General features: G+C 54.1%; 1 protein-coding gene across 3 annotated transcripts; it reads right to left on the bottom strand.

Moving 5' to 3' along the window:
• Positions 1-253: 253 nt before the first annotated feature.
• On the bottom strand, positions 254-23,014 carry SMPD4 (sphingomyelin phosphodiesterase 4). Of its 3 annotated transcripts, XM_054592668.1 has the most exons (20): positions 22,948-23,014; positions 20,712-20,795; positions 19,186-19,272; positions 18,161-18,303; positions 17,936-18,011; positions 17,257-17,365; positions 17,097-17,149; positions 16,410-16,561; positions 13,539-13,671; positions 11,457-11,528; positions 8,424-8,510; positions 5,489-5,634; positions 4,742-4,832; positions 4,360-4,460; positions 3,625-3,788; positions 2,925-3,130; positions 2,345-2,578; positions 1,959-2,090; positions 1,642-1,770; positions 255-1,525 (listed from the first exon to the last, which is right to left on the bottom strand). In XM_054592668.1, exons 2-20 carry the CDS (start codon positions 20,748-20,750, stop codon positions 1,196-1,198), a joined length of 2,484 nt encoding a protein of 827 aa, XP_054448643.1. In that variant the 5' UTR covers positions 20,751-20,795; positions 22,948-23,014; the 3' UTR covers positions 255-1,195. The 3 variants fall into 3 exon arrangements, with proteins under 3 accessions (XP_054448644.1, XP_054448643.1, XP_054448645.1); XM_054592669.1 differs by lacking the exon at positions 8,424-8,510 and having other exon boundaries at positions 254-1,525; XM_054592670.1 differs by lacking the exons at positions 18,161-18,303; positions 20,712-20,795; positions 22,948-23,014 and having other exon boundaries at positions 19,186-19,227.
• Between the last annotated feature and the right edge of the window lie 328 nt (positions 23,015-23,342).

The raw sequence follows: 23,342 nt of genomic DNA, 5'->3' as shown, positions 1-23,342 counted from the left end.
GCTTCCAGTGAATCCACTGACCCCTGGGTGAGGGATGACAGGGTTCCCAGCAGCCTGAGCCCAGGCACTGCCAGACTCAGGGTTGAGAATCAGTTTCTTCAGACCCTTAGTCAGTTAGGGTGGATTTCTGGTCACAGGCCACCAAGTGCCAGTTTACATCAGAAAACAAAGCCGAACTGTTACTTTGAAAACTTAAAAACCACCACCACCACCACACACACACCAAAAACAGTGGCTTGGTTTAAATCACTGTTCAGTTGTTCTCTATGGTGTCGTTTGTACGATGAAGTGTGTGAGCCCCCATGGGGACTTTTGACAGTAAACATGTAATTGTCACACAATTTGAAATTTAAGTGGTATCAAAAGTTCTGTCTTTGTGCACTTGATTTTATTGAAGGTACAAACAATGCTTTTGATCATCTTTGGTTGCAGACCAGAAGCTGGCAGAAGGGACCTGGCGGTCCTGTTGTAACCCCTATGCCCGCAGGGCAAGAGTCCGATAGGGCGAGGTGGTGACACGGGCCACCACTGAGTGAGGTGCTTGCTGACTTGGGGGCCCGAAGGAAGCCGCGCTGCAACACTGGCTCACCGAGCACCTGTGCTCCTAAAGAATCTTTTCTCCTCAAAAGCTGACCTGTGTGGCCCAGACCTTGAATTGCTAGAACACAGAGACTGATCCTTGCTTTGCAAAGTGTGGTGGCAAAATTGAGTTTTAAAATTAGGAATGGAAGAACCATCATTTAAATTCCTCAAGAATCTCTTTTAGGGTCTTTGAGTCCTCTCTGGAGCCAGAGGCTGAGCCGCTGTCTGGTGTCACCCACCAGGGAGAGGAGACTCATGTCACACTGTCCACCTCAGGGGCCCTCAGGGAAGCACTGACTCGTTGGCCTCACGCGGCTAAGTCCTGACACAATTAAGAAAGAGAAAGGCCTCGAAAGCCATCCCACCGTGAGGCCTCCCGCTGCGAGGAGGAAGGCCCAGCAGCTGGCGCTCCCGTCCTGCGCAGCTCAGGCCCCGGACGCTGCTCCCCTCCTGGCCAGGCCTGGACCGCGCACCCTTCTCTTCCAGGCGCTTACGAATGCTTCAGAGGCTACAGGAAAAGGTCCCTTAGAAGTGAAGATGACCAGGCTCAGATTCGGAGGTGGCCTCCCAGGTACACGAGAGCAGGGCCATATGGGGACGGGCTGGCTTGTGGTCAGAGCTGGTGCAGCTTGCCCTGCTCCGTCAGTAGTGTCATGGCCGCGGCGTAGAGGAAGTAGCCCAGCACGAGGAGCAGGGCGCAGGGCAGGGGCCCGATGCAGAACAGAGAGGCCACAAAGAAGGCCAGCAGCAGTGACAGCAGTGTCCGGTAGCTGCCCAGGAAGCGCAGGCTGAGCCTGGGGCCCCGGGCACGACTGGCTGTGCGTCCCTGCCCCACGGGGCTCAGCAGGTGCCTGTTGGCCAGGCCAGGCTCCATGAGGTGGTATCTACAGAAGCTGCCGAGGAAGTCCCCCCGGGAGCACAGGGCCGCCATCTGGCCTGCAAACTAGAGCACACACGGAGGCATAGGGGAGTGGGCAGCAGGCGGGGCCACACTTCCCACCCCGCCCCTCCCACGGCTCCAGGACAGAGGCACGGTGTGGCCCACCCGCCTACACTCACCCTGTGGTTGATGGCAGAGGAGAGCCGGAAGAGCAAGCGGACCAGGCTGGCAATCTCATAGCTCCGGATGGGTTGTAGCTCTGAGTCCCCCTGGTACTCGATGTCAAACTTTCGCAGCCCGTTGATGATCTAGAAGCAGCAGGAGAGGTGAGCCCCAGGTGAAACCTGGGCCACAGGAGCAGACCAGGAAACACACCTTTGCAAACAATTCAGCAGGCACCTCTGCTCATGGGAGATGGGGACAGGCTGGCGGGACCACCAGCTGTGCTGCCTGGAATGGCCCCGAGAGCCAGGCCCCTCCGGGACACGGGCCTTACCTGGTACCGGCCCAGGGGTGTGAGGATGAGTCCGTCCTCACCCACAATGCAGTCCGGGAGCTGCTTCTTTCCATTCTCATCCTGAGCCGTCCCTAAGGCGAGCGTGAGCTGGGCGAGCTGGGCCTCGCTGAGCTGCCAGAGAGAAACTGCCTTCAGTTTCCACGTGAAAGGAGGAAACCGGACCTCAACCCACTGGGCCTCTAACAGTGGCAATGACAGGGCCCAGACATAACACTGCAGGCGCCTGCCAGTGTCTCCCGCATAAGCACAGGAGCCCTTTATGGCAGAACCCATGCTGGGTCCTGGTTCATGGCTGGTCTCGGCTGAGCAGTGGGATGATGGCCAGAGGACCAACCCCAGGGCGGGGGCAGCCCCACGGCTCATACTCGGAACATCTGGCACAGGTACTCCAGGGCCTTTTCCAGGTACTCGTCTGTCTTGCGGACACTGTCCTGCCCCATGTCGTCCAGGTCGTTGGCTGGGAAGGAGCTGTTTGTGTCTGAGAGGCAGAAGCCCAGCCATGACAGGAAGGGGCGACTGGCTGTGCTCTCCCCGCACTGGTCAGAGATGGACTTGGCTGTCTGCTTGGCCTGCGTGATGAGCTGAGCCAGGCGCAAGACCTGCGGGGCAGACAGGAGGTCAGCCAGCTCTGGTGGGGCCACCTCATGACACCCGGCCAAAAACAGACCAGGAGGCCATGCTAGGGGAGCCTGCCAAGGGCCAGGAGGGGTGCCTTCCACATAATGAAGAGTCTGACAAACTAAGGTGCATATTCTAAATGTGGAAAGTTTCTAACACTGTCTCTATTATCAGAAAAGACTAGACTTCACTAACAAAAAAGGGTAACAGCGTGTACTCAACACCCAATCTTCCTCCTTCCCCGCCACAGATGGGTGCACCCTTCCTGGCTCACTGTCCCAGAGGTTCGGGACGGCCCCGTGGCTGACGGAGCCCAGACTCACTCACCAGCGTCCGGACCTCTGGCCCAAACATCGGGGTGTACTTGCAGTCCTGGCCTTCCAGGCTGTAGACGTGGCTCTTCACCTTGAAGGAGGTGTCCGTGACGGCCGGCGGCCATGACGACAGGAAGCTGCCAGTGAACGTGGGAGCTGAGAAGAACCGGTGCTGGCGGTGGGGGATGACGAGTTCGGGCTCCAGGAACAGCTGCTCACCTGGAAGGCAGGACACAAGTCTGGCTTCGGCTTCCAAGGGCACAAAATATCCAGTCGCTGCTAGCAGGCTTCCTAAGTGCCTCCTGCGGTTTCTGAACAGCCGTGACCATGCAGCGAGGGGGCGCAGGGCCTGATGCTCCCAGAGCCCCTGCTGGCCTCAACCACAAGCTGACACTTGCCAAGACATAGCACAACGCGCTAACGCCCAACAAAGCTAGGCTAAGATGAAAGCAGGACTGGGACCGAGATTGCCACGGACCACCAGCGAGACGGCTCAGAGGCCTGCCTCCCCTCCTGCCAGGCACGCCACCTTCCAGCCCAGCGTGCTGAGCCATGGGGGAGGCAGGGTTCAGCCAGGCTCAGGCCTTTACCCTGCCGCTGGGCACCTGGATTCCCCTCACCACACCTTGCCAGGCCCCCTACAAGCCTGTGAGGCACATCCAAGGTCTGTGAGTCCCTCTCTAAATGCTGCTTCCTGCTGGCTAAGGGCTTACCTTTCTGGATCATCTCAGCCAGGTTGGGCTGGGCAAAGACTTTGGCCACTCGAAACACCATAAGTGCGTTCTTCGGGCTGACCAGGTCGGTGCGCAGTGCACGGCTCAGGAAGCCCACGAAGAGCTTCGTGTACATCAGTAGGTTTTCCTGCACAAAGGGGGCCCTGGGGACCGGGCTGCTAGTCAGGGGCCAGACCTCCCATAGCGGGTAAGGCCACTTGGGTCCTTGCCTCCTCTCTCCAGTCATGCCTCATGCAGGTATCAAGAATGAAGGCTGGAGGGGTCTGGGGGTGGCAGAAGAGGAGGTGGGACAGAGACCGGCAGGACCTAGGCCCCCTGAGGACAAAGGATCCTCCCCAGAATGAGGTCCTTTCCTAGAGGCCAAGGCCACCATGGCAAAGGTTGGCCAGGGCAGCAGAGGGAGCACAGAAGGTAGCGATCAGAGGTGCCAATGGAAACCTGGAGGCCAGCTGGGAGATGGGGAGGTGCGGTGGCTGTTATAAAAGAGCTGGTGAGGAAGGTTTGGGGATGAGTGTGAACATACATCTGAGTGGGACAATAATGGCAAGGGGTCGGGGGGGAGTGTGTGACCTGCTATTTCCATGGGAAACCGATCCCAGGGCCTAAGCAAGACACAGTAGAGTTGAGGAGGGACAGCTGGTGCCCCTACTCTGCAGGACCTTAAAGGAGAGCCCCATGAGGAGGCCCCTGGAGGGGACAGGGTGCGAGGCTCACCATCTCTCTGACACGCAGCGGGCCTGGCCATCACTGCTCTGAGGCTGCTTGTCAGGCGCGTATCTCCAGGGCTGCAGGTAGCTTAGCCACATCTCCAGGACCTGTGAGACACATGTGCATGCAAGTGGGCTGCGGGGCTTTGGGCCAAATCCTTGGGCCACCTGGCCCAGGAGGCAGCTCCGGGGAGCAGAAGCACGTTCCTAGCTGCGGGGCTTCGCTCTGCTAGGGCAGGCAGGGGTGCCACCAGGTTCTCCCTGCACGCCCCTAAGAGGGCACTGGAGGGACTCAGTGCCCCCCCCCCCCGCAGATGTTTAACCCTCTCAATACCGCTTCAGAAGCGAGGCCAAGTACAGCCAGTGAGGTGTGACAGGACGGCACTCACAGCTCTGAATGACGCATCCAGGGGCCAGTGGCCGAAGCAGTGCTGCAGGAAAAGGTAGAGCTTCTGCTGGACAAACCTTGGGATGGCGGCCCTAAGGGAGAGGAATTGGGTCACCTCACCGGTGAGCCCAGTTGCTCCCACTTTAAGGACTGCTCAACACCCCCTGGGGGCGAGACTTCGTGATTTTAGCCCCATTCTTCCAAGGAAGAAACAGCAGTTCGGAGGTTAGGGAACGTCTGGAGGACGCACAGCAGGCATGTGGCTGCACAGCGTGGCTCCTGTACTTGTCAGCTTGGCTCACCACCCCAGCCCTTTCCCTCCCTGAGGAGGGGGAGGAAGCTGCACAGAACTTGGCCTCCTGTGGCATTTGATTGCCCTACTGTGAAAGCCCGCCGAGCCCACTGGCTTTTTTGCCTGCCACTTGAAAGGGACAAGAGGGACCACGACAGGGCCCTTCCCTCGCTGGCATGGCTCTTTCCACCAAAGAGGGTTGGCCTGGAGGCAGAAGGCCATGGAAGCCAGAGAAGCAGCCGGATGCCCCACTTACCTCTGGGGCCTGGGTGGGGGTGAGAAGACAGAGCCAGGAGGGAACATGGTGATTGCCCACCGGCCCCACCCTGTAGAGGCCTCACACGCCTCTGCTCACCCAGCCCACACACCGAGGGGAAAGGTCACCATGGGCAACGTGTGTGGAGGACCTGAAGGCAGGCAGAAGTACAGCAGCCCTGCACACAGCCCCATACTCACCGTTTGAATTCCTCCAGGGGGCTGGTGGCATGGGAGTGGGCAGAGGGAGAGACCTGCTCAGGCTTCAGGCTATTGGAAAAGGCGTGCAGATGCTTGATCAGCAGGCGCACCACTAGCACGTGCTCCTCAGTGGGCGTGAATGACTCCTAAGGTTGAGAGGGACGTAGTGTCAGAATCCAGGTCCTTCTGAGCTAGAACCCCCAGGTCTGACCACATCCCACCAGGGCCCATCTCTCTGTTCTCCCCACAGGATTTGTGGGCCAGGCTGGAAGCAGGACCACCTGGGGCCCCACCCAGCCTGCCACCCATTGACTCTGGCCCTGCAGGCTCCGAGACAGGCTGAGTGGTAAAGCCTGCACAGTGTGCCCTGGGATAGCGACTAAAACACACGTTAGCCAAATGCTTCCTGGCACACTTCAAACCTCTTATTTGAACCCTCTGTGGGTAACTTGTCATTGCTGTCCATCCAGGTCATCAGGGGTCCTCACCTCCTGGTCCGCCGGAGGACAAGGAACAGGGGGCAGGCAGGCCGGCATCCCACCTGGGACCGGGACTCGGGGTATCCCCCTCCCCCCAGGTATGTGCAGACAGCTGGCCGTGGCCCAGGGCTTCCCCTCTTTCCAGGTGAATCACTCCCCAGTTCCTCTTCCTGCTCCCCGTCTGGGACACAACCCTCCCTCTGCTGCTAATGAACCTGGAATCAACACAGCCCCAAAGACAAGAATGCCCGCAATCTTGTGAGCCGATTGTTTGATTCACAGAGTCCTTGTGGGACCTTTGAGAGCCAGACCCAAGAGGAAAGCCTGTTTACCAGCTGTTCAGGGAGGAAGTACAGGGTGGAGTCCCTGAGTGGCAGAGGACGCACGAGAAGGCAGGACCCACTGCCCCCACCCCCTGCGCTCTGGCTGTCCAGTCTGACATGCTCCTCTCCCCACACTCACCCCCAGCTCTCTAGGGCCTCAACGAACTGGCTGGAAGGGGTCTCAGCAACCTCATCCCAATGCAGAGTGGTGCTGAGGCTGGTGCAGCCCTGTCTCCGGGCATACCCCGCGGCGCAGACCCCCATGGGCTGAGGAAGCCAGCCTGCTGGCCTCTGCCCACAGCACTGTCTACGCAGCTCTCCCCATCACGGAAATGCTGCCACCGGCCAAGGTGACACACCCTGCAGGTCCTACATATAGAAATGGTACTTTGGAGCAGAAGGTAATTTCCTTCTGCTTATCTGCATTTTTAAGTCTTTATGCAATGAATTTGCATTGTTCTCAAGAATAAAAGCACTGCTAGGCTCTTTTAACAATAATAAAGGATTAGTCTCTGGCCAGGTGTCTCCATTGGCTGGAGCCTTGCCCCATACACCAAAGGGCTGCAGGTTCCATTCCCAGTCAGGGCACATACCTAGGTTGGGTGTTTGATCCCCCCAATTGAGGCACATATGGGAGGCAGCCGATCAACATTTCTCTCTCTCAAATCAATAAACATATCCTTGGTGAGGACTGAAAAGGGTTAGAAGGGCATCAATGCCAGGCTGTAACTCCCTGCTGAGGGCCCTCTCCTTTCTCATTCTTGGCCACTCACCCTTCCATGGCCACGGCCAGGGTGACTGGGGTCCCCTGTTCCACCTCTACCCATCCTTCCTGGTATTTCTGGAGAGCCAGGCTCCCTGCCACAGGCCCCCAGCTGTCACACGGTAACCCCTCGGCTGTCTCCCCTCCAAATTTGTCAAGTCAGTCTTTTCTTCCGGCTCACAGTCTCCTGAGCCAAAGTCCCACAGGACCGTCTGGCTACAGCTGCAGGTGGCGTCCCCCAGCTTTTAAGGACACTTTTCCAAAGCCCATTCCAGGGCTTTCGGCCCTCCTGCTGTGCAGTGAATGCAGCCAGATGTTTCTCCAGGGACCCTTCTCTTAGCCAAGTGAGATCCTCCCAACAGAGGCTGGAGTGGCACCCACTCCTGTGCCCAGCTGCCACCTGCTAGACCTTCTGGAACATTCTCTTCCCTCCTCACTGCAGCTGCTGCTGCTTTTGTGCAGAAACACCAAATATGTGCTGCATGCTGACCATCCCGTCCCAGCAGAACAAGATTTTTTACCTTGAGTTCAAATTCAATGTTGTGTGAAATGGACAGGCCCCTGGCTGTGGGTATGGCTCCAAACACACCATCTGGCCATTTCTGGCCAGACTTCCAGCCTCATCTTGTACATCAGTGAACTATGAGAAAACACTCTATGGGGCTGAACTCCACTTTGCTGACCTCAAATCTGTCACACTGTTCATTTCTGCCTAAGCAGACCACCATCTCCCTGCGGTCACAGTTCACTCTTGTCCACCCGTGGAGGGCTCCCTGAGTCCACAAGAGACTGGAAGGCCGGGCCTGCTCGTCCAGGTACCGGACTGACCGCATCTCCAGGCGAGAGGGCCAAGCCCAGAGTTTTCCTGCCCCTCGGCCTCACACAGAGGCTCAGGTCAGGAGAACTGCCCCGCCCACAGCCCTTGGGCCTCCGCACGCTCAGCGACGCACCCAGTACCAGGCCTGCACTGCAGGTTAAGTCGGGCTACTGCAAGGGCAGAAATATTTTGCTCCCTCGAATCAGGGCCAAGTACGGGGCCCCCGCAACACCCGACAACTTGCGACACCTCAGGTGCCTTGAGACTTGGCCAGGCAGGTTTGATGACCACAGCCAGCAGGGATCATGTGCCTCACTCGCTGCCACATGGCTGTACATCCCACACCCTGGCTAGTCTGCAAACCTGGAGGCCAGGCCAAGCGGAAGGACCAGGCTACCCCCCAAGCCCCAGGGTCTTGCTCTGTGTGAGGGGTCTCTGCATCACCCCCGCAGGCTCCCAGCCATGCCCTCGCTTTACCACTGCACTGATATGAGCTCTGTGGCTTACACCACAGGGCAGGGGTGAAACGGAACGGATCAAGAGCAGCCAGTACTTGGTAGGCGTGGAGGGCCTGGAGGCTGGGTTGGGCAGGGCTGTGAAGGGCGCTGGAGACACTGAGTCGGTAGTGCAGAACCTCCAGCTGAGACAACAAAACACAGAAGCCAGACAGGGTGGAAGAAGGGCAGGGAAAGGGGAGAGTGGGGAAAGAAAGAAAAAAGTGAGAGCCCAGAAGTAAGGAGAAAAAAACAAAAACAAAAGCACGTCAGTGACAATCCTAAAAATCACAGCCCAGCAACCTCAGGCCAGTGAGACCACCCTCTCAGCAACCCAGACTGAGCTCCTCCCAGCAGCACCTGCCAAGCAGAGGAACGCACAGACCCTCTAGATCACTGGGAGGCCTGAAGGCCCCCTCCAGCTCCCTGATGTTGGCCAGACTCAGTTTCCTCCCAGAGGCTCCACTCTCCCCTGACCCCGATGGCACTGTATGTGCAAGCTGTAGCCCACTAGGAGCCCAGGCGCCTCGTTGGGTCCCACTGCCAACAACCAAGGCCTGAGACTCAGGAAAGAAACTTTCTTAGGAGCCAGTTCTAGATAGAGGCCTCTTTGCTGTGAAAACAAAATATGTAATTTACTGGACTTCTCTGGGTTGCCCTGAGGAGAAATTTGCCAGCAGAATTCCTAAGTGTCTAAGATCCAATGAGTGTTCTGTCCTGATGGGGGCTGGTTCTGAAAGGTGGCACACAGGTGAGCACAGGCTCAGCCCACGGGGCCTCGCTGAATGCCCTCCACACTGAACATTCTAGATATGGTTAAAGGAGGCACAAGCACTCCTCGGCTCTAATTCTGGGAAGACCAGCCTCTACCTCACCAGGACCCCCCACCCTCCAGATACACGGAGCCTTTTATCAGTCCTGATGGCAAGAGTCTGGCCATGTCACACACTCCCAGAGGCAGCTGGAACCCTGAGCCCGGGACACTGGGGATGACAGCTGAGCTGGCATGCTGTCTGGCCCCACCCTAGGACCTTCCCCGCTACCTCCCTGCTAAAGCAGCCCTCCACCAGCCAAGCGCAGCCCGGAGGCGTCCCAGGACACGCCCTGCCCTGCGAGGGCGGTGCCGCCTGCCTGAGCAGCACGCACCCACACAGGAGAGGTCAGAACGAGTGTGCCAGGCTCCAAGGAGACAGGCACAGCCAGAGACACGCGGAGCAGGCGTGGGAAGAAGCACAGCAAGGAGGTGGTGGCCATTCGCAGCCTTCCTCCGGGCCAGACCTTGGGCTCAGCTGCAGCTCTCAGTGAGGATCAGGGCACACAAGGCAGCCCCACGCCAGCCTGCAGGGCTGTAGCCATCCTTACTGCCCTTCCAGAAGCCCCACTCAGCAAGGTGGGTGGAGTGGAGGCCAGGCCTCCAGGCAGCGAGCATGCACTCTGCACCCAGCCCAGCCACGGACATACTGGGGGGCTTCCAGGAGCTACGCTTCCTGCTTCCCTAAAACCAGGACTCGTAAGGATTTCCGTATGGTGCAGTGCAGCGTAGGCCTGGATACATGACAAGAGGCCTCAGATGAAGCAGACCTCCCAGCAGCCTTTCCTGGCTTCTGACGCACCCAGTTTTTTTAGGTTTTGTTTTTCTACTTCAATAGGAGGCAAAGGGCTGAACCTCTCTGGATGCCTGGTGGGAATGATTGTCCCCCCTCACCGCCCCCGACTACCAGCCATTCTGAGCAACTCTCACCCAATCCTGTGGTCTGGCCAAGAGGAAGCAAATGTGGGGAGAAGGGGGAGGCCCCCTGTCCCAGCAGGGACAGGCTACTGCCCCTTCCCCATGTGGACTCAGAATCCTCAGAGGTGACAGACAGCCCGGGAAGGCCTTTCTGCCTCGCACATCTGCTAAAAATTAAAGTGGGCGTGTTTCCACTGGCTCGGAAGACAGAATGAGCAGACCAGGAAGGCAACGCAGCGAAGTGGCCTCTGCCTCTGCAAGACCAAGCCACATGCACAGGGTAAGCGAGCCTCCCAGGATCCCACGAGGAAGCCAGGAACATGCAGAGTCCGCTCTGGAGGCAGGAAGAGCAGTGCAAGAGCTTTGTGACGTGAGAGGCCCAGCCCAGGATGGAGCCCCCTGTTCTCCTCCTCCTCCTCCTCCTCCTGTGTGACACCAAGGAAGGAGCTCTGCACTTCCCAAGGGTAGTGGTGGGAGGGCTGCACCCCGGCCCTCCACACGGCAGAGCACTGGGGCCACAGAACGGGCTGCTGAGACTGCAGCAGGAACGGAACCACTACTTCTCTCCACAGTCACAGTGGGAAAGTTACAGACTGCCATTTTCCATTAAAAAAACCCCCAAAAAACCATAGATCCTAATTCTTAAGGGACCTTGTGAGGATTTTGTCTGGCAGCATGACAAACGCAAAGTCTAAGAAGGCATGCACTGCAGTCTCTCACAGCATGAACCCAAGTGCCCATCTTACTAACCCAACAGAACTGTTCTATCTCGATGGCTCAGTGGGCCGTGGGACCCAGGGACAGCAACCCCAGGAGGGTAGCAGGGTCTTGGCCACCTCCATGCCTCCGCACAGAGGTATGCTACCCAGCGGAAGGAGGGGGAGAGGTGAGGAGGAGGAAACAGGCCAGGCCACATGCACGAGGGCTTCAGACCCCGTCCGCCACAAAGCCTGTGGATGCTCTGGAGGAGGTGGAGAAGCAGGGTAGTGGGGGTCTGCGGGGCACCCCACCAGCAGGAAGCAACAGGCGCTGTGATTGTAGAGGGAGACCTGGCCATGACTCCTAAAAGCATCAGCGGCTCCCCTGCCCCCAGCACACAAGCACCACCACCTTATCAGTTTCTGCTGCCAGAAAGCGGGCTCTGGAAGTAGCCTGGAAGGACCCCAGAGGACAGGCCTCCAGCCCTCAGGTGCAAACCCACCACAAAACAAAATGCACCAGCCGTTCGGCATCTCAGTGAGGGGCAGTGGTGGGTTTGTTTCCCCACCACTGACTGACTGACAATGAGGACAAGAAGTAGCAGGTTGACCAGGCACACCAAGGACCACAGCAGGAGATGGAAGGAAAAGCTGTGGGAACATACCTTGGCGTGAGGGGACTGCATTTTCTGATACATCTCCAAGGAATAATGATGAAGCCACATTTCAACAAAAACCTGCAAAAAAGCATCAGCTGGTCAAAGGAATTAACAAGTATGTCAAGACCAATGGGGGAAAGGACAGTCTTTTCAACAAATGCTGCTGGAAAAAAAACAGGATATCCACATGTAAATGAATGAAGGTGGACCCTCCCCCAACACCGTGAACAAAAAATAACTCAAAATGGATCTAAGACCTAAATGTAAGAGCTAAAATTATAAAACTCTTAGAAGAAAGCATGGGGAGAAACCTTCATGACATTGAATTTGGCAATGATTTCTTAGACACGACTTTAAAAGCTCAGGCAATAAAGGGAAAACAGACAAATTTGACTTCATGAAAATGAAAAACTTCTGTGCATCAAAAGATATTGGTAGAATGAAAAAGCAACCCACAGAATGGGGGAAAACATTTGTAATTCATGTATCTGATAAGGGATTAAAGCCCAGAATATATATAGAATGCCTAAAACTCAGTAACAAAACAAAAAACCCAATTCAAAAACATGCAAAGGACTTAAATAGACACTTCTCTAAAGACAGACAAACAGCCAGCAGGACATGAAAAGATGCTCAATACCACTAATTATTAGGGCAACACAAGTCAAAATCACAATGAGATACCATCTTATATCCACTAGGATGGTTTTAATAAAAAACAACAACAACCAAACAAACAAAAAACGAGCATTGGAGAGAATGTGGAATAACTGGAGCCCTTGTGCACTGCTGGTGAAATGTAAAACGATGCAGCCACTGTGGAAGAGATTTCAGACCGTCAATGAGATTCAGGAAAATACAACAGGGCAGCTGATGGAGATTTCAACAGAGGGTTCTGCACAATTTTAAACAGCGGAAGAGACGATGGGAGAGCTGTGTGAGGTTCCAAGGTGCCTACCTTGAAGGGGACTGAGACATCATTGTCCTATGTACAATATTTCTTGTATCTTTTATCTTCTTCAATGAATGTCTCTATTTTTCATATTACATGGTTGGACACTTTCTGGACACCACTACTTAGACACTTAAAAGTGGTTAAGATGGTAAATTTTATGTTATGTTGTATTTTACTGTAGTTTAGAAAAAAGTTTGTGTGTGTATGTGTGTGTGTGTGTGTGTTTAAAGCAGTAGCATTTCAGTCCAGGAAATACCCCCCCAGTTCTGTCCTGTAAGCCCATGCCTCGGTCACCTGCCATCCTCACGGGCCAGCAGAGCCCAGGGCCCACACTGCCTGGGAGTCATCTAAAGCACCGGGCTCCTCAGTGAACGGGGAAGGTGGACTCCAGCTGTCCCACCTCCCAGAGCTGCTGTGACAAGAACATGGAAGCCTCTAAAAACACAGCAACCCACATGCCAAGAGTTATATACAAGGTGGGAAGGACAGAATCCCATCTTATCCACATTCCAGGTTGCCAACAAACAATGTTTGTTGTTACCAACTCTGCTCCAGAATCCTGCGTCAGAAGCGGCTGAACCTCACTCTCCAAGGTGAGACAGCCAGGCCCGGGAGGCGGCCAGCACTGTGCCGCGGGGGTGAGCCAGACCACGCCTGCAGGAGAGGCTGGGGCTGCACAACGGCAGACGAGGGGCACTGGCAACCTCCTGTGTGGATCCGAGACACGGGGGCTGCCTGCTGACCGAGGCGAAGGCTTCGAAGGCCCTCTCTACTCAGCGTCATAGAAATGTTGCTGGGGCAGGGTTTGACACCCACAGGGCAGCGATCACAGACACCACCACCAAGCACACGGGAGTGCGCCTGTGCAGGGGTGCTGAGGACATTTACGCAGATCCACTGGGAGCCACAGACTGGGCAGTGATTACATCACCGTGAGAAAAACCAACACTGGGTGACGGAATCCTGGGAGGACACACACCGCCCATGAGAGGCAGGTTAGACAGGTGGGTGAATCTCTTCCCGTCTGTCTTCTAGGTGTCACAGCAGTCTTTACGCCTCTGCCCCATAGGGGAGAAGGTGGCTGAGCAGTTTATTTTGAAATGAAAGCAGAGAAGAGCCGCCTGGGTTCTCACCTGGAGTAGAGTTTCTGACCTCCAGATCTCATGGGAGGCAGGGTCTGCGTTCACAGACGTCTGATGAGAGATGTGTCGCTTCAGGAGACTGGTGTGGTGGAGGCCATAGGAAGCGAAAGGCATGGCTGGTGTCCTGAGGGAGACACAGAAACAGGCCTTTGCTGGGCTCCCACTGGCATAGCCAGGGGCAACCTGGACATCAAAATCACCAACCACAGTAACAATTACACCTGTTGAATCATACTACGACTCCCTAGTCCATGTTGATATATACAAACAAATGGGAAGAAGAGAGTGCCCCTAATAAACACAGAAGTGATAAAAATAAAAACACAATTTGCCAACCATTCTATTAATAACTGATTTGGCCAAGGGGTGCTAACACTAGTGATAATGGTATAGTCTTGTATCTCGTCCCATTAAATTCCTCTTGTTAATTAATTTAGGCACAAAGTACTTATTTAACTTTACGGCAGGAAAACATGGCCACTTAGCCCAGTGACCAAGCTAATGTTGCCAATAATGGGGCACATGGACGCCACAGGTCGCTGCTGCAGTGCTCCTACCAAACACCCACCCTGGCCTACTCACAAGAAAACACCTGACAACCCAGGTCAAGAGCATTCCACACACACCTAGACTTCACACTTCAAAGGTGTCACGGTCAAGGAAGATTGAGATTCAGTTCCAGACTGAAGGGGACTAGAGGGACAACTATATGCAGTAAGTGACCCTGCAGTGAGCCCCGGCCAGGTAACAGCCATTAGTGGGGTAGCTGGTGAAACCCGAGTGGGGCCTGACGACTAGATAGTGGCCTTGAAGCAATACTTACTCCCTGATTTGGCCAGGACCGTGGCTATGGAGGAGAGTGAACTCGCTACTAGGAAATACACTCTGAAATATCAAGAGATAATGGGCATCACGTCTCTAACTTACTTAAAGGGCCCCAAAAAACAGACGAATAGGGGATAAAAACAATTCAGAGACCTAGGTGAAGGGTGTACAGTGGTTCTTTATGTTGTAAGTCTTAAATATATAAAAACAGGGAAACAAAATCAGGGCCAGAAAACCACTGGGCAGCTGCAGTCGACCTTTGAGAGGGCAGGAATCTGGCCCACCCCAAGCCCCCCCTCGCCCCTCTCAATCCCCTTTCCTCGGGGACATCTGTCCATATCTGTGGGCTTGGGGTATGGCCAGATGTGGGGTAGGCCAGCATGTACAGCAAAGAACCTGCCTGCAGCTTCCCTCTGGGCCAGTGACGCGGGGCGGGTCAGAGGAGCACAGACGGTGGTTGTTAGGGCAGGAAGGTCTCCTGGGCAGTCAGCTCAAAGGCCCCGGCTCACCTTAGGGCTGAGGCTGGCGCCCACACTCCTCCTGTACCGTCCAGCCTGCTCAGACTGGCATAAAATGCTCTTCACCCCAGGACCTCTGGCTCAGGCCAACACCTGGGTCTGGAGCTCATAGATTCCTACTACGGTCATGTATCACATAACAATGTTTTGGTCAACAAAGCACATGCTCACTTTGGTAGCACGTATACTAAAATTGGGATGATACGGAGAACAATCGCATGGCCCCTGTGCTCACAAATTCATGAAGCATTAGCATTAAAAAAAGAGAAACAAACAAACAGAGTACGTATACAACAGTGGTCTCATTAAGATTATAATGGAGCTAAAAAATTTCTATCATGTAGAGATGTCTTAGTGCAACACTATACTATTTTTTCGGTCTCCTTTTTTTGTTTTTTACTAGGCTATTTTTAAAAAATTTATTTAGTTTTTGCATATGTATATCGCATTTACAAAGCCTACAACAGCATAGAGTAATGTCTTAGCCTTCACACTCACTCACTATTCACTCACTGACTCATCCAGGGAAACCTCCAATTCTGCAAGACCCAAGCAGAGTAAGTGTCCTATGCAGGTGTATCACTTTTTATTCCCTATTTTTACTTTTCTGTTTATTTTAAAAATTCTCTTATTGATTGATTGATTTTTAGAGAGGGAGAGGAAGGGAGAAAGAAAGAGAAAGATCGATTAGTTGTTCCACTTACTGATGCATTCATTGGTTGCTTCTTCTATGTGCCCCGACCAGAGATGGAACCCACAACCTTGGCGTATTGGGATGATGCTCTGACCAACTAAGCTACCCAGCCAGGGCCCCTTTTCTATGTTTAGATACACAAATACTATTCTGTTCCAACTGCCTACAGTATTCAGTAACGTGCTATACAGGTCTGTGGCCTAGGAGCAACAGGCTGCACCATACAGCCTAGATGTGTAGTAGGTTATACCACCTAGGCACTGTATGATGTTTGCACAATGATGAAATCACCTAATGACACATTTCTCAGAATGTATCTCCGTCATTAAGTGATGCACAACTGTGGCCTTATTCGTCCATAGGTCAACCCTTCTGTGTCTGCCTACAAGTCCTTTCTCTCCAGAACTATCAGCCCAGTGCCATCAATCAGCCTGCAGCTTCAAGTTACCTGTCACCCTGCTCACCACCTCCGGGCAGGGCTTAGATGCTGCGCGTGGGGAGGGCTGCTATGGGCAGAACATAGCCCGTTCCCAAAGCAGAGCCCTGCAGCCACAGGACCTGACCACTTCAGGGATGGCTACTGAAAACCAAAACACAGACACCCTCCTTACCCTTGCCCTCTAGTCTGTGCTATGGCAGCTGAGGTTGGAGTATCTCAGGCATAAGAAAAGCCACAGAGCCATGGACAAAGTGTCACCGCTGTCCCATGAGCAATCCCTACTGACCAGGCCACTCCCTTGTAGAAGGGCCAGGCCTTAATAGCTAGTGGCCAATACGGACCACGTGAGGCACTGGCCAAGGGCCAAGGCGGCCAGGGAGCCTTACCTGGGAGCTGGGGAGGGACTGGGGCCCCCCGGGCTGGAGGAGAGCGGCGGGAGCACGCTGCCTTCTGTGGGCAGGAACCACGACAGGTACCTGTCCACCAGGATGAAATAGGCACAGTCTGAAGTCCGGACATGGAGGGCCCCGGGCAGTGGCTGGAAAACAAAACTCCAGTTGGAGTGTGGCTCTGGGCGCCGCCCCAGGCTGCTGGCCCCAACAATCACACGAAGGCCCTGGGATATGGGCTGCGCCCGGGGCGGCTATGAGCCCGGAGGCGGTGCCAGGAGGAGACCTCCCACCACAGACAGTCTGACTAAACCCTCGTCCCACCCCGCATGCGAGGCCTCCGCCCTGCCCCCAGGTCCAGCAGGCGCCTCCGGCGGGACGCCCCCTGACCACCACTCGCAGTGCCTAGGTCACCACACATTACCTATCAAGTCTGCCCACCCTTCTGTTGCCCTAAGTGAGGATGGCCTGAAGGACAAAGGCTGGAGGAGGAAGGAAAGGAGGACCCAGAGAAATGAGGCAGGAAGGGAGAAGGAGAAACGGAAGGCAAAGAAAGGCTGGCAGCTGGCTCCCCACAAATCCCGAGCTCTCCCTGCCGTGTGAAAACCAAGCCCAGGGCCACAGCGCCCGCCCCTCACAGGGGTCTCCAGTAGAACACTCTTTTGAGAGGAATCCCTTCTATACCTTTTGAGTGATGAGGCTCAAAGCGAAAAAGAACATGTAATATTCGAACGGATCTGAAGGCAGCATCAGGGAGCAAACGGCAGAATTCCTGGGCCACCCCCAACCCCTGCACTGTGCTGGCCGCCCGGGCCTCCCTACCCACGGGGCCAGCAAAGGATACTGAGGGCCAGGTTCAGGCCGAGACCCCCGGTGGGGGGGAACTGGACCTTATTGTGGTACAGAGGGCTGTCGGGAAGCACACGCTCCTGGATGGACGCCTTCACGGGGCCCTGCGGAGAAAGGGGGGCAGGCTTGCGGACAGGCTCCAGCTCGGTGCCCCGCATGTGGCACAGCCCTCTGGGAAAGCTGCTGAGGGGAGGGCCAGCACGTGGAGCCTGCCCGTGAGAACAGTACTATCCTCTGCAAGCACTTGCGCCAAAGAGCCTTTACTTAGAATCTTTCTTCTCATCCTCGTAAAGACCTGCAAGCACCAAGGGCAGTAGCTGTGCACATTTCCAAGCCCTGCCAGTCACTTGATGAATCCCATCTCCTCTGCTTCTCATACCCACTGAGCAAGTCACCCTTTGTAACCAGTTACATGGCGCTGCCTGCCATTCAGCCAGGCGCAAACCAGGCAGCATGGTGCCTTCCCCACTGACCGAGTTTGGAATGGTCTTAAAAAAAATAAAAAGTAACTGCTGGTTCCAGTTTGTGATGCCTCCTTGGCCCCAAACAGACACCACGGCATCCTCCCGCCCACTGCCACGGACCCACAGAGCCCCTGCCCACCCACTGTCCCTGCAGCCACTGCTTAGGGCTCTCTGCCCCAAGCACAGCTCTCACCTCCACAGCTTACTTACAGGCAGGTAGGAGACAGGAAAATCAAACTTATAGTCTTCAGCTTGAAGTTTATAAACCAACTTCATCATTGGGCCACTGAACATGAAATTAAACCAACAAAAACAGGGCAAATGAACCGCAAACCGCCTTGCTTCAATTTGTTCCTTAACTTTGAAAAATACAGTGATGTAAAAATGGGATCACCAGAGGACACATCCAGTTCCTCAGGTGACAAACCTACCTACCCAGGGTCTAGAAATTCCATCACAATGCTGTACTCCACAGGGCTCACACGTCCCTGCAAGCAGCGGAGGTTCCAGCCGATGAGAACACCATCCAGGCTGCCGAAAATGCTCTCTACCAGCCATGGGAAGATGGCGTGCAGCTCCTGAAACAGTGTGCAAGGTAGGCTCTGGGCAGGCCTGCTGAGGACTAGTGCCCACTGCTGGGCTCCATCCTGCACCACGCGCTGCCCATTTCCCCGGCTGGACCTGACCTCCGGGGATGTCACTCCCTGGTTCAAAGGCCCATCGTACCAGCCCAGCGGCTACAGGACCAGCCTGGCACCCACGGGAACCCTGGCACAGCAGCACCCACAGGAGCAGCACCTTGACATTCTTCCACTGTGGTTACAGCTACCAAGCAGTATTGCTTTATCTGGGCCAGTTAAACAAGTCAGCATCTTTAAAAAGTTTCTTAAAAATGTTAAAAACTTCTGATCTGAAAAGAGCTTTATTAAAAAAGGCTGCAACATTCTTTCTCAAAGTGAGCCCTTGAAACTGAGACTTACTGTCATTTGGTAGTAACTCCCTGTCCAGGCTGACTTCTTGAACTTACCTCATTTACTACTGGACAATTATGGGTATGATGTAGATACACAACCTCAGTATTTACATCGGGATTTATCAATTTTGGCACTGTTGACATTTTATTAGACTGAACACTTTTTTGTTGTGGGGGCATTATGGGATGCTTTACCAGCAAGCCTGGCCTCTACCACTCAATACCAGTAGCACCACCCCCGTGTGACAACTAAAAATGTCCCAGAACATTGTCAAGCATCCCATGTGGGACAGAAGTATCCATGGTCAAAACCCCTTGGTCTACATGTTCACGTTTAAATGTATCCACAAATGCGACAGTCACAGTGCCAGATCAGGGTGCAGGGCAGTGCTCAGAGGTAGGAAACAGGGCCTGTAGGAACATTTTTCAAGGATAGTATGAGACATGCCATGAGACATGCCCCAAAGAAATGCTAGCAGAGCTGTACCTTTGCTGGAAAATCCTCAATGACTTTAACCAAGTCTTGGCACCGCTGTGCAAAGGGCTTATTGATAGAGTCAGCTTTCAGGCTAGCCTAGGAGAAGACACCAAAAAAAGTCATAAGCATGCTCGCTTTGCAGCTTCTGATGATATTCTGGCTTGAGCCAAAACAGAAATCCAAGTGACAGGCTGGAGTGAGATACACAGCGCTGGCCTGATTCCCCAGTACCTCCCACATTAGGCCACACATGCGTCAGTGACCGAAAGGACGCTACGAGAAGAGGGGCTGAGGGCCCATGCTCTCTAGACTAGTAACCGCCGGGCTCGCTTCTCAGCACCCTCTGTTAGGCATCGCCGGTTACCTCAAAGACCTGTACGTTATCAAAATAAAGCTAGCTTCTGCGATTCACGAGCAGGAGGTCAGGCCCACATCCAGGAAAGGCCACTTTGGAGTAGGGTTTCCCTCACACACGACAGTGTTCACCAAATGTCTGCATGAACTGGAAATTCCCTGCACAACTGCCTACCCGTGGCTTATACCGCTGTGATCATCGGTAAGAATGCCCAAAGAAATGAGCGTGTCCTTTGTTCCCATTTAAGCCCTTAACCAAAATATCCTTTATTCAGTAGATAACGAACCTACTGAACCTTCATGACCTTAAGAAAGAGGCAGGTTAAAAATGGCTCCAGCCAAGTGCTGACATTAATGATGATGGCAGTGGAAAGATCATATAGCATTTAGGAAAATACCGAAGGAGATGTACCTGAGGTCATGGGGCGTGTGTATACTGACTACACCAAGAAAAGAAGCCAGTGCACAAATGACGATGAAGAGGAAATGCCTGAGTTTCAACAAAGAGAGCTTTGCCTAAGGATATCTAAGGCCTTGTCTACCTCCAAACCAGGGCAGAGTCCACGGGGCCTCAGTCAGAGCTGAAGACCTGGGCTGCTGGGGCCATGGGTTGGAGCTGTTGGCCCTAGAGAGTTCACTGAGGAAGAATGTCCTTCCAAAAAAATGTTTATATAAAGTGTCTTCTGGTACCTGAAATTTGACACTTTTACCATTGACATTTGCCTCAGGCTTAACTTCTCAGCACCCTGTTAATGTTCACACTGCAGGCCCGGTTGCCCTGGGCATGGCAGCGTCCCTCTGTCTTTCACTAATGACAGGTATAAGCATTACATGTTTGTGTAAGAATTCACAATACGTAAAAATTCAAATGTACATCCTTTTGAGCCGCTGCTGCTCCTCATTCCCCAGCAGCAGGGGAAAACGGCATTTGAATCAACTTGCCTTGCAGGTGAGAAAAGCAGGGCTTTTCTTTTCTTTTTTAAGTTAAACCCAAGCTTCCGCAGAGGCAGAGGCAGAGGCAGAGGCAGCCTAAGGATTCCAACCCTGAGGCCAGTGTTACTTCCATCACACACCCCCCAGACCACCGCTGGAGAGCTCTTCCAGCTGGGCCGAAGAACTCTCAGGTCCCTCAGCGTGGGGCTATCATTGCGCTGCCACTCACTCGGGCAGTTGACACTTACCAGCAGGAAGCTGGGCTGTTGCAGGTGAGGGAACGCCATGGTAGCCTCCCGTGGAGAGTTGAAAATGGCTGTCCTAAGAAATTACTGTGGAAAAGCAAAGATGAAATCTCAACAAATGGTGCAAAATACTGCACCATTTCACAATGCCCAGGAGAACATGTGTATGTTCTCCTACACATACTACATTGCCACGCCCCATGTATTACAGATCTGCTGTTCCCATGCAGTCCACAGTGGCCAGCTTCAGAGCCGAGTCTGTGGTGGTGAATCCTTGGAAACACATGGTAACCCTTGTATAGCACTTGATACGTATCAGGCCTGGTTCTAAGGGCTCTTCATATATTTCTCATTTAATTCTCGGTGTTTGGCAGAATTCTAAAGGTAGCCCTTCAAGGGCCCGTCCCTGGTTATTCAATCAAACATTAATCTAGATATTGCTGTGAAAGGGACTCTGCAGATACAATTAAAAAAAGGTCAAGCCGCTGGACAACAAAATACACAGCAATTTTGGCTGACAGCCAGCAAGGAATCAGGGACCTTAGCGCTACAGCTCCATAGAACTAGATTCTGACAGCAACCCGAATAAGTCTGGAATCAGATTCTTCTTCACAGCATCCAGATAAGAGCAAAGCCAGCCAACACCTTGATTTCAGTCTTGTGAGACTCTAAGCTGAGAACCCCAAACCTGCTTATAAACTTGTGAGACAATAAATGGGCGAAGTTTTAAGCTGCTAAGTTCGTTAAGCAAAAAAGAAAATACGTCCTCACAACAACCCTACAAGGTCAGTACAGGTGAGGAAATGGAGGCAGAGAGAAGGCAAGTCACTTGCCCTTATCCAGTTGGTAAATGGCAAGAACGAACATTCAAACACACAGACCTCCCCACAAATCTCTCAGAGACAGGTGGATAAATCTCCTCTATATTACCTGTGCCCTAGGAGAATGAAGGGAGGAGATGAACAAGTTTTGCCAAGGGAGCCTTTGGCCGGGCCATCAGAAAGTCAGGGGTAGGTCTCCAGATTCCTCCTTCTCTGCCTACCCAGGTCAGAAAATGAAAATACTCAGACTTGGACTGCGTTGAGAGGAGGCATGCCTAGTTCCAGCGATGGGCTAATGGATGGGTTTCCAGCCACAGCTCTGCCCATGGCCTGAGTAAGGACCCTGAGGCGGCAAGTCACAGCTTAATGTGGGTGGGAACTGGCTGGGTGCAAGGAGGCTGTGTAGGCAGTTGAGGAGTTGACAGATGTGCCTACCTGCCACTTGGCAATACAAACACCTCCAAGGCTTTCGCAACTCTTTTTTTAAAGAGTTTATTTATTTTTATAGAGCTATGGGAAGGGAGGCAGAAAGAGAGGGAGAAAAACACCGATTCTGCACGCCCCCAACTGGGGACTTGACATGCAACCCGGGTTGCCTCTTGCATGCCCCCAACTGGGGACTTGACATGCAACCCGGGAATCGAACCGGCGACCCTTCCGTTCTCAGGCCGGCACTCAATCCACTGAGCCACACCAGCCAGAAACTGCAGGGCCGCCTCCAGCCCCGGGGGTGGCCCGGGCCCGTGGCCCGCGAGCCGCGCTGCGGCTCAACTCTTAAAACTAGCTATCAGTTTCCGTTTTAAGAAAGACTTAAAACAAATAAAAAACGTCAGTCCTAAATCAAGTGGTCGAGAACTATACCAAAATGACCAAAGCAGCATAAAATCCTGAATTGTTTGCAAAGGGCACAGATTTAGAGATGAGGTGAAAGCATCTCCATGCTCCCAGAGGAAGCTGCCTAGGCAGGGCCTGAAGGAATGAGGCCAGCGGCGCCAACCTAGGGGTCTTTCCAAGGGTGGGCAGTGCCTCTTACACTGTTCTCCGGCCCTGCCAAGGACTCCCTCTAGCGGCTCTAAGTTACCACAAGTGAGGAAACTGAGGTTCGAAAAAATCGAGCCGCACAGGAAGAAAGGTTTGGGCTGGGACTCACACCCAGCTCACCCTCCTACACAGTTTGTTGAGTTCAAGGCTCAACTTTAACTAGAATCTCTTCTTTCTCCCAACTCCTTCAACGAACGTTAAACGAGCACCCACCGGGACGGCGTGTGTGAGCCGCGCGGGAAGGTGGCAGGAGAGCGCAGCCCGGCCCCTAGGCTCCCCCGCCTGCCCGGCCCGGGGCTCGCGGAAGAACCGAGACAGCTTCGGCGGAGAGGCTGCTGGGACGCGGAACCATCCTGCGCGCGGCTCCCTCCACTCACCTGTGGAGCCCATGGTGTCGTTCATCTCAGGGACCACAGCTACCATTTGGCTATCCGGCGCCGAAGTGTCGTCATCAAGCTGCGCGTGGCGTCACGCCCCCTGGCCTGGCGGGAAATAGGCCGCTACTTCTTCGCGCTGCTACCTCGAGTGACGCGTGCGCAAAGCAAAGGCGGACCAGGTTTATGGGTTCGTTTCCGCGTGTGAGTGCGCAGAAGATAAAATGCATCTGCGGCCCTCGCGCCGGAGTTCGTGGCCTGTATCCGCGGCGAGCAGCGCACGTGCGCGTCAGTAGAGGCTGTTAATTAGGGTCCTAAGAGCGCGACGCCAATGGGGCATCCTGGCACGAAGCAATTATGCATTATGCATTAACTGCCCTTCGTCCCACAAGTATTCA

Source organism: Pteronotus mesoamericanus, unplaced genomic scaffold (genome assembly GCF_021234165.1).
Source record: "Pteronotus mesoamericanus isolate MK-2021 breed Mesoamerican mustached bat unplaced genomic scaffold, CSHL_Meso_final scaffold_371, whole genome shotgun sequence".
NCBI classification, from domain to species: domain Eukaryota; kingdom Metazoa; phylum Chordata; class Mammalia; order Chiroptera; family Mormoopidae; genus Pteronotus; species Pteronotus mesoamericanus.
This window is presented reverse-complemented; position numbering and strand designations above follow the sequence as displayed.